A 10,014-nucleotide genomic window follows, 5' to 3' on the forward strand; every position below is an offset into this window, starting at 1 on the left:
GGTGCGGGGAGCCCCGAGCGGGGAGGCGGGGAGCGTCCCCCGGACATCGCAAGTGTGGGCTGAGAAAGCGGTTGTTCGCAGGTATGTTGGCGGTGGCCGTGTATCACTGGAGCGTTGAGCTGCTGTTTTCGTAAATGGCAAGTTTGCTGCGTGGCATGGGTGTCTGTGTTTGTTAGCTTTGAGAGTGATTTGGTAGCTTGTTTTTGTTTCATATTTTATTTTTACAAAAGCAGCGTTTTGCTGTGTCAGATAGATTGTATCTGACCGCTAGAAGCTCTAGCTCTATGGGCTCCTGAAGATCTAGTTCTTTAAGTTCCTTACGTGTCCAGATCTTTGTAGAGATGAAGGCACTACTCTAAATTTGCAGACACGTGTAGGATGGGACCAAGCATGGAAATACTTCAGCATAGGGGTTTTTAAATAGTAAAATTTAAGTGAGTTTAAAAAACTTTTACAGAAATCTTGAAAATGCTGCATGCCTGGAAATGTGTTTTGAATTTGTATTTTTTTGTTCTAAATGGCAAAACTTTCAAAGGTACCTAACTTAGGAGTGTCTTACTCCTATCTGTCATTTCTCACTAGATTAAAATATATAGCTAAAACTTTTTTTTCTCCATGTGTACTTTTTTTAAACAAAAATACTGACATATTGGAGCATTTTTGGGGGAAGAAAATTGAGGCTTAGAGCCTCAAGTGGTTACTTACGCTTGTGCTTAGTGTTGGTTTTTTTTTTTTTTTTTCCATGAGAGTTAACTTTGGCACATGCTTAGATATTTTCAGGGTTTGTATTCATTATATCTGCTTTATAATCTACTTACTTGTTTCAAATATTGTTCAGGTAATATTACACCCCCCCACTCCCCCAGCTTTTGCAAAACTTTCTAAAAAATTATATTTAGGTCTTTGCTATAGAATTTATTACAATTTTTACTTAAGAAAAGATAAGTTTCTTTTGAGTTCGAGTTAAAATTTGATGGACTGAGGTACCAGTTACTGCTTTCTGTCTTGTTTTTAAGTTATCATAAGTTTATGCTTAACAGTTAAGAATGTCTGAGAAGTAGTGACAAAGCTAAGGTTAAAATAGACCTTGTTAGGAGGAGTTTACTAGCGATTTTTGATTGCACTCATTAATTTAGGATTTGTATTGTATTTGATGGTGTTCTTTGGGAGAGAACATGGTATGTATTTACAGTTTTTCTGTCTTCAATGTATTAAAAATGCACATAATGTGTAAAATTGTGAAGGATTTGTGCTTTTCAGCTTATTCTTTCAGTTATGCTTGTATTTACACCTTTTAAAATATCTTTCGTTTTGTTTCCAGACCTTTTTTCACTATTCCTCCTGACTGTGGCCTTTTCTGAATCTTACATATTTACCTCTTCTGTGCGTGTGGAAAAATGTTAAAAAGGCTGTTGAAGAATTGAAATCAAGTCTTTTCTTAATGTGTAAGTCTGACTTCTTCTTTGATAATGTACATTTAAAGATCCCTGGGATTGTTTTTTAACTAGTTGGTTGTTTCTAGTAAATATTTTTATTTATCGTGCTGCAGGTGCTTGTCGATAGTTGCATGCTACCCAATAATAACAAAGTTAAATTGTAATTTGTGTGGTTAATTAGTTAAAGGAGATCTCAAATCAGGTTTGAATATACCCAGCTGAGACTCTTTGTGAAACTTAAATGTTTTATCCAGTTAAGTGAAATGTTGCCCAGTTGAGGACCATATTGGCCCCATGTTAAAAGCCTGAGGTTTGTTCTCTGCAGCATACTGCATCCACTTCTGATTTTTTTATAGTGTTAATTGCACACATATTTCAGGTTTCAGTGTTTGACAGTATAACACTTTTTAATCTGAATGATAGGCAGTTGCCATCAGGATGATGTATTGCATCATGCAGCCTGTAATCTTCATGTATTGCATCTGTGTATTAAAAAAAGTTCTTCAGCAAACAAGTCCAACTAATTTTTAGTTACTTATTCTTTATGTGGGAGTTCAGCTTGCTCCTGTTCAAATAAGGGATTTACCATTGACAAGAGAAGGCACTGCAATACCATACTCTCTTGGTGAAAATGGAGTGTAATGTGATGAGTTCTCTTCTGAAGGCTCAAAGTAGAGTAATATCCCCTTCCTGTGTGGAAGATGGGGAATGTATCATTGAGTTTATAAAAAAAAAAAAAAAAAAAAAAAAATCCTGTACCAAGTGTTTTAGTTTGGAAAGACTCCCAAGGAGGGAGTGTATGTGTCTGTGGTTTGTGGTTTTTGTTTGTTTTTTGAATGTCGAATGTATAGTGTATAGCCTCTGTGGTTTGTGGTTTTTTTTGTTTGTTTGTTTTTTGAATGTCAAATGTATAGTTGCAATCTTGCAGGTCTCATAGCTGAAGAACACAATTAATTGAATTTATTTGATATTGGAATCTGTAAAAAATGTCAGTCTGGTTTACTTATTATTTTCAAGAATTGGGCAGAAATGCTATTATCTTTTCCGAAGGAATGCAATAAAGCATATGCTTAAAAAAAAAAGGTGTTTTTCTTTTCTCGCTACGTGATATATGAACATGGCCTTGAAAATTTTTCAGTCTCCATTTTCTTTGTCAGGTATTTACATGTTCAATGCTGGATACTTCCTTCTCACAGGACTATGGGAAAATATTTGGAAGACCTTAGTGGTGATGCTTATGATGGCCTGGAGCGCTAGAAGCAGCTCTTGCACTTCATCACAATGAGGGAGAGGATGTGATCATTCTTTCAGTCTGAATGTGAATAAATAGGATGATCTAATGAGTTCCAAGTCTGTGTTGCTTCAGGGTGGGCAGGGAAATAGTGGAGAGAGAGCTGCTGATCAGATTTCAGCCAACACTTTACTGACTTTTGCTGGTAAAGAAGAAAGTGACGCTATGACTTCTGCGATGGAAAAAGTTTTTTGGGAAAATTATTATACACTAGTGAAGAAACAGTTCTTGTTCCTTTTAAGTTTCACTTTTCAAAATCCAAATGATTTTCACTGCTATTCCATTTCTGCTGCTTTTAAGTTGACATGTGGGAGTATTGTTGGAGCATAGACTTGAGCTGCTATGAATTGTCAGTGTGGCCTGTTGTGGAAACATGGCCATTAAGTCTGTAGCAAGACGATGATGCTGACCATACCTATTTGAACCTCTTAATCCATAGAGGAGTACTGTTGTCAGTCATGCTCTTGTTCTGAAAAGATTAACCTATACCCAGGAATGTATGGTGAGAAACCAAAGTCAACTTTTATTTGTTGACTACTTCAGACTTGTGTGATACTAAAGGCAGGCATGCGAAAAATTCATTGTAGTTGAGTGTGGTGGGTTTTTTGGTGTTGATAAAGGTAATGTCTCCATTAGTGAAGTAGATATTTTGTCAGTTTTTGTTGTTTTTTTTTCCTTTTCTTTTTAAGCACAAGAGTTGGCTACTAATAGAGTAACAGACTTGAGTAAGAAAAATATCAACTGCTGCTGAATTTGACTTGTTTTTAGTACTTCAGCTAGGATCAGTTAGTGATCCATGTCACAGAGGAGGTACTGTGTTTATATTTGCTTGAAATCCTGAATAAGTAATAAATGCTAGCTTCATTTTAAAAAAGCAGCTCTTGGGATTTCTCATGCTTACAGACTGTCCTGGTGGGAGAAAACCAAAATTTGATGGCATGGAATGTCAATGTTTTCATCTTTCAGTAGATGTTGTCCTTTAAAGCTTATTTTTCAACTTTTATGTATTTTTTATGGTGGAAAAAACCCCCCAAAACAACAAACCAACAAACAAAGAAACAAAAAAATCCCCAAACACAAACAAACAAAGGCCACAGTGTAATGTCTCATTTTTTTGCCTCATCCTCTTTTCTCTCAAATGCTATTATAAAAATCAACAACTTCCAAGATTGGCATGTATTTATTGATGAATTGTAATGAGTTTTCTAATTGCATTAGTTTTAAATGTAATATTTGCTTTGTTTGTTTTCTGATTTCAGGAGAATAAAATGGGGAAGTTCTAGAACCTTGAGAAGAACTCGGCACAGCAGTCTTGTTTGCTGCAGGAACGAAGACTAGTCTCAAAAATTCACTTAAAGAAAAGGAAAACCTAAAATCATGCCATCTGAAAAGGAACAGTTTTTTCCTGATGAGAAGCAAATTAATTTGTTAAAACACAATGCTGCGAATAATTTTTCTACAGATACTACTTTGGAAAAAGCACTGGTGAATGATCCTTTAAGTATGATGACTCAACCAGCAATTTTAGATGTCAATCTCTGTTACGAACTAAAAAATGTGAAAATTGATTTACCCAAGGTGAACATTCCAAATGAAGTATTAATGAAACATGAAGTTGATAGATTTAGAAAACTCTTTCAGTGTAAACAGCAAACTGCAAGGAAGTCCTTAAGTCTAGAGAAAATAAACGGAAGCAATCCCAGTTGTTCAGAGGGAAGCCACTTGCAAAATAAACCAGAAGTGCAATTTGAAGAAGGGTTGAAAACTACAGCAAAGATACTCAATTTCACTTGTACAAAGTGCAAGGATAACATTAGATACAGCCCAAATGATCTACAGAAACATTTTCAGCTGTTACACTATGGCGAGTTGCCTTTGTATCCTTGTGAGATGTGTAACTTCTCAGCTAATGACTTTCAGTCATTTAAACAGCATAGACGCACCCATCGTAGCACTTTAGTAAAATGTGAGCTCTGTAATGATGAGCGTATGTACACTTTGTTGGATTTGACAAAACACTTCACGTCAAAGCATTGTGTAAATGGTCACTTTCAATGTGAAAAATGTGGGTTTTCTACCCAGGATGTGGGCACGTTTGTTCAGCACATTCACAGACATAATGAGATTCCATATAAATGTGGAAAATGCCATCACGTAAGCTTTACAAAAGAGGAGTTCCAGAAACATCTTCTTGTTCATACCAGTATGTTTCCTTTTGGTTGTCAGTATTGCAGTTACAGCACACCACGGAAAGATTATCTTTTAAAACACATCATAGCTTTGCATAGAGACCACTTATATGCAAAAGAAAAACTGGAAAAGGATAAATGTGAAAAAAGAATAGTGAAGACTCCAGCAGGACTGAAGCTTGTGTTAAGAAGGTATAAAATGGGAACATCGAAAAAAGCACTCTGGAGACGGAAAAAAATAAGTAGTGGAAGTGACAGAACTGGAGAAAAACATGCACAAGTGCTAAGAAGTGTGAATAAAATTCAGACAAAATCTGAGGAGCTGAACCAGTGTATGAGAGATGTGGAAGCAAATGAAGAAAAAGATCAAATTATATATACAGAAAAACATAATTTCATGGGTGGAATGCTCTCTGCTACTACTGCACAATACAATAAAGCAGATGATGGAACAAGTTACGGCCTGGGATTATTGAAAAATGCTGTTCATGGGCCAACGGTATTGATGGTCAAAAACAATAAAATATCTGTTCCAGCAAATTACAGTGCTAAATTTATGGGATTTAAAATGGTAGATGGAAAACAACATATTGTTATAAAATTATTACCTACAAGTAAGCAAAACTTACATTTGTTGGGTCAGAAAGCTGATCCTATTAAAGATGGTTCTACAACTCCTTTGCTACAGACTGCTGATCCCTGTGGCTTGTCTTCAGGTGCTATACCACATGTAACTGATCAGTCAACCTTAAAGAACAATTCTGTTCACCCATTAACCTCCCCTCCATTTTCTTGTTCTGTTCCTCATTCTGGAAAAACAAAAGTGGAAAAACAAAATAACTCCTTATTGTATGGTAGGAGTGTTTCTCAAACTGTAGCACCTTCTAATGTAGCTGTGGGAAAAAGTTCAAATTACTTGCCAATGAAGTTGGGCTCACCGCCATGTGGTGAGGTGACAAAAGTTGGAACTCGAAGTAGTGTCTCGTGGGGAAGCTATAGTCCTCCAAGTCATCCTCAGGTATTACCACCCACTATTACAAATACACTTCACTATGACCCTATGAAAATGCCCTTCTTTCCTGAACTGAAAATACAAAACGGTAGCCTGAATAAAAGTAATGGAACTAATAATCTCTATTATTCAACTCCAGTGGATTCTTGTAATGAAGGGTTGCTGTCTTTTCATAACTACTCCAAAATGGACACTTCAGATAATCCATGTAGCATTTGGATGTCAACAGATGATAGATATAAAGAATTTTTATCTAGCAAAACAGTTTCTTTTCAAAACAGTAGAAGAACTGAATCTGCATCTTCATACTCAGAGTCGATGAAAGGCTTAAAACCAGAGAAAGTTGTATCAGCCCAATCAAATATTAATAAAACGTATGGACATACAAACACTAAGAATAACTCTGTGTCTTCTAAAAGCCAATCTAAATATGTTGTTGGCAGTGAGTGTTTTATGGAGGACCAGCATAATGGCCAGCAGTATTTGGATGCTAACATACATCAAGGCTTTGAGAACGTAGCTGAGAAATTCCAAGAAAACGCCTCGGATTGTGTTAACTCAGTCTTAATGCCTAAAATCACATCTGTTTTCTCATTGCAGAGTGAACAGGCAGCTAATTATTTATCGCCTGAAATAAACCAGTTACTGCAAGATGTGTTAAAAGTGAAAGCAACTACTCAGCAAGAATCCCACAGCAAGTCAAATAACTGTGTAAAACTTCATTCTGACAAGCTGCTTTCTAGTCACGAGACAGGGAATAAAGCCTTTACGCATTTAAAAAGTTCGTCAACTGCATGTGGTTTTCAGAGGCCTCCTGCTAATGTAGGCTTTCATTTATATAAGAGAGAGTTGAACACAAGATGTAGCACAAATGAAGGTACACACTGTGGGAGAGAAAGACAGAAACCCAGAACATCATTTGATTCGCAGGGAATGGATAAATTGTCCAGAACTCCAGGTGTTGGTACGTTGCTAAAAACTCATACAGATGCAATCATAACACAGCAGTTAGTAAGAGATAAAATACTGTCTACAACCCAAAATCCTACTAGCTTTTCACCAGTTCTTCAGGAACAGAAGAAAACCCTTTTAGTTCAGTCCCCTCCATCAGGATTTTTTGTTCCTTTGCACCTTGCTAACCAGCCCGGACTACAGGTGGTTTCAGGAAAATCTCTTCCGTCAACCAGTTCATCAGATGGGCATGTGACTAAAGGTGTACCTGCATCCTTTGTTTTAAATAAAGGACCTGGAATGATTTTGACTTTTAGCGGTGCAATTGGAACAGTTGCAAATGTCCCTAGTGATAGTTCTCAGGTTTTAGGGAGAGTTGCATCCAGAGAATATGGTAAAATAACCATACCAGCTTCAAAAGTGGAGGGGAAAAATGACAGTTTCAGAAGTGTAAGAAGTTCCTGTAATAGGAGAGCATGTAGTACAGCAAATGACTCATTGAATAGTATGCCATTCAAAGGACCTCTAGTAATTACAAACTCATCGGAGTCATCTGTGAAAGGAATTTCTTCTCTGAAGGTGTTATCGGAGCATCAAGATGCTGTCTTTGGTTCCTTGGACTCAGTAAACCAACAGGAAATTAAACAGAAACAACATGTTTATGCACTTTTGCCTGATGGACAGCAGGCAGTTTTTCTGAAATGTATGACACCAAACAAGCCTGTAGTTCATAAACATAGTGTTTTTCAGAATAATGCTCATTATCAAAATTGTCAACCAAAGAAAACTGGAGCCATGCAAGAAAAGCCTTTGCTGAAATTTAAGACTTCTACTTCAGATACACTGGCTGATACCACTCAGTCAGTAACCAACTCAGTGCCCTCGCTACAGTTGGATAACTTGCAGTCCCTTACTCCTGCACTAGCACAGAAACAAACTCATCTTACTTCTAATGATGCCTTAATCTTACCAGGTAGGTTAATGCCAGCAAATGCCTCTTTGGCAAGCTCTAACCCAGCATGTTGTGTTCCTCCTGTAGAACCTGTTTATTCTACTAAGTCTGCAGGGACACGGTTGCAAAAAGGTTCTATTGAGAGTACGCAAGTAAAAACTGCTAACAACAGAAATAACTTTGGTAGTCAGAAGTCCACATGGAGCACTCGAAACAGAACTGCAAAAGTAAAACCTCGTTTAAAACAAACTGGGTCTAAAAGTTCAGAAACTGTGGGTGTGCAAAGAAACAAGAATTTCAAACGGAAAAGTAAGGATAATTGCCCAGAACCTCCAAGAAAGAAAGTAATGTTGCACAGAAAGTGTAAGGAAAAGAATCGAGCTGAAGTTGTTAGTGAATCAGGTGGCCCTTACAAACCGAGGGCATCAAAAGAAACTGTGAGGACTTTGAAATTACTTCCTTTTAATTCTAAACAGCTTGTAAAATGCCCTCGGAGAAATCAACCAGTTGTTGTGCTTAACCATCCTGATGCAGATGTTCCAGAAGTTGTAAATGTAATGAAAACCATTGCTAAGTTTAAGGGACACGTTCTTAAGGTTTCATTGTCAAAAAGAACTATTGAAGCGCTTCTGCAGCCAGCCTTCTGCAATCCTTTGGATGTAACTACTGATGATCTTTCTCAAAAAAGGCACAGGACAATAAAACCTATTAGCCCTGTAAAAGAAAGATTTGTCTTAAAATTGACACTGAAAAAGACTAGCAAAAACAATTACCAGATTGTGAAAACTACCTCTGATAATACCTTGAAAGCTAAGTTTAGCTGCTGGTTTTGCGGTAGAATATTTGACAATCAGGATAATTGGGTAGGACATGGACAGAGGCATCTGATGGAGGCTACTCGAGATTGGAATTCATTAATGTAATGATGACCAGTGAAGGAAAAAAACCTTAAATATCATACATTACAGTTTTTTAAAACGAGAATCAATTGAGTTAGGATACATGAGAAATTTTGTATTTCAGTATTGTAACTGAAGTTTAAAAATGATGCAGAGTGCTTGTATTTTAAAAGGAAGAGCAGATTCTCTATTGCCATCAAGCTTTGAGATAGATCAAGGAGCTTTGTGGTTTAGATAACTTGTAACTAACTGCAAATACAATTCCATAAAAATATATTATTTTTTGTTACTACTATCATGTCCTATATTTTTATTCTATAGAATGAGTCGTCAGGGCTTTTGTTCTGTACATATTTAAAAAAACCTGAACATGTAAATATTTTTATACTTTTCAGTTATTTGGTATAATTCTTGCACAGAAATTATCCCCCCCCCATTTTTCAGTTCTGTGCATGCACTACTAAAACCAATTTTTAAATTTTCTTCAACTACACACAGCTGTTATCCTGGGATTTTTGTTATTTTTACTTGTTAGCTCTTGATTTTGTTTTTCAGGGATTGAACACTATTATTAGCAAGTGCCTAAAAGATGTGAAGCGGTTTACATTATGTCAACTGTGTAACCATAGGTCCATATAGGGCCATTTCCCCAATAGTTTCATTTAAACAAAGCCATATGTGAATGCTTTAAGCTATATTGCTATGCACATGACACTTGTACTATTTCTGTGCAGTTTGTCTACTTTCTTAGTGAAGTATTTTTCATATAAATTAATAAAACATGTTACGATTGTGTTAATACGGTGAGCCTGAGAATGGAATCAGTTGAAAATATACAGTATATATATTCATAATGTATATGGTGTTTAAGAATGGTGAACATTCCTAATCTGTATTGACTCTGTCACTATTAAATTTGCTATAACTTGTGTTTACAGAATATGACTGTGAGCATTTATAGAAAATATTTCTATTTTGTTTTATACTATGTATGCCACAAACTTTATAGGAAGGCCAGGATATGGTGAAGTACAAAGCACCATTTCAGGCCTGTAACTGCATTATAGTTTTATTCCAGGTGGATGTAATTTGTCCACATAATGACTAAATAGTATTTTCTACTACTGCTTATTAGATGAACTGCCTTTTAGGGTACCAGGGGTTTGGCAAAAGCAAGGCTTAAGTTATTCCTCCCTCATTTTACTGGCTAGTAGGGTAGTATTCCTAGGAGCCTGCTTGCTTCCTACTTACAGTTTTAGGGATAACGATGAAGGGAGAATATGC

General features: G+C 36.4%; 1 protein-coding gene across 1 annotated transcript; it reads left to right on the forward strand.

Annotated features, from left to right (window-relative positions):
- Positions 1-9,656, forward strand: ZNF518A (zinc finger protein 518A). Its single transcript, XM_009277781.2, has 3 exons — positions 1-81; positions 1,322-1,445; positions 3,987-9,656. The coding sequence occupies exon 3, from the start codon at positions 4,105-4,107 to the stop codon at positions 8,752-8,754; it is 4,650 nt and encodes a 1,549-aa protein (XP_009276056.1). The 5' UTR covers positions 1-81; positions 1,322-1,445; positions 3,987-4,104; the 3' UTR covers positions 8,755-9,656.
- Positions 9,657-10,014: the final 358 nt, after the last annotated feature.

This window comes from Aptenodytes forsteri, unplaced genomic scaffold (genome assembly GCF_000699145.1).
Source record: "Aptenodytes forsteri isolate BGI_AS27 unplaced genomic scaffold, ASM69914v1 Scaffold15, whole genome shotgun sequence".
In the NCBI taxonomy this organism is placed as follows: domain Eukaryota; kingdom Metazoa; phylum Chordata; class Aves; order Sphenisciformes; family Spheniscidae; genus Aptenodytes; species Aptenodytes forsteri.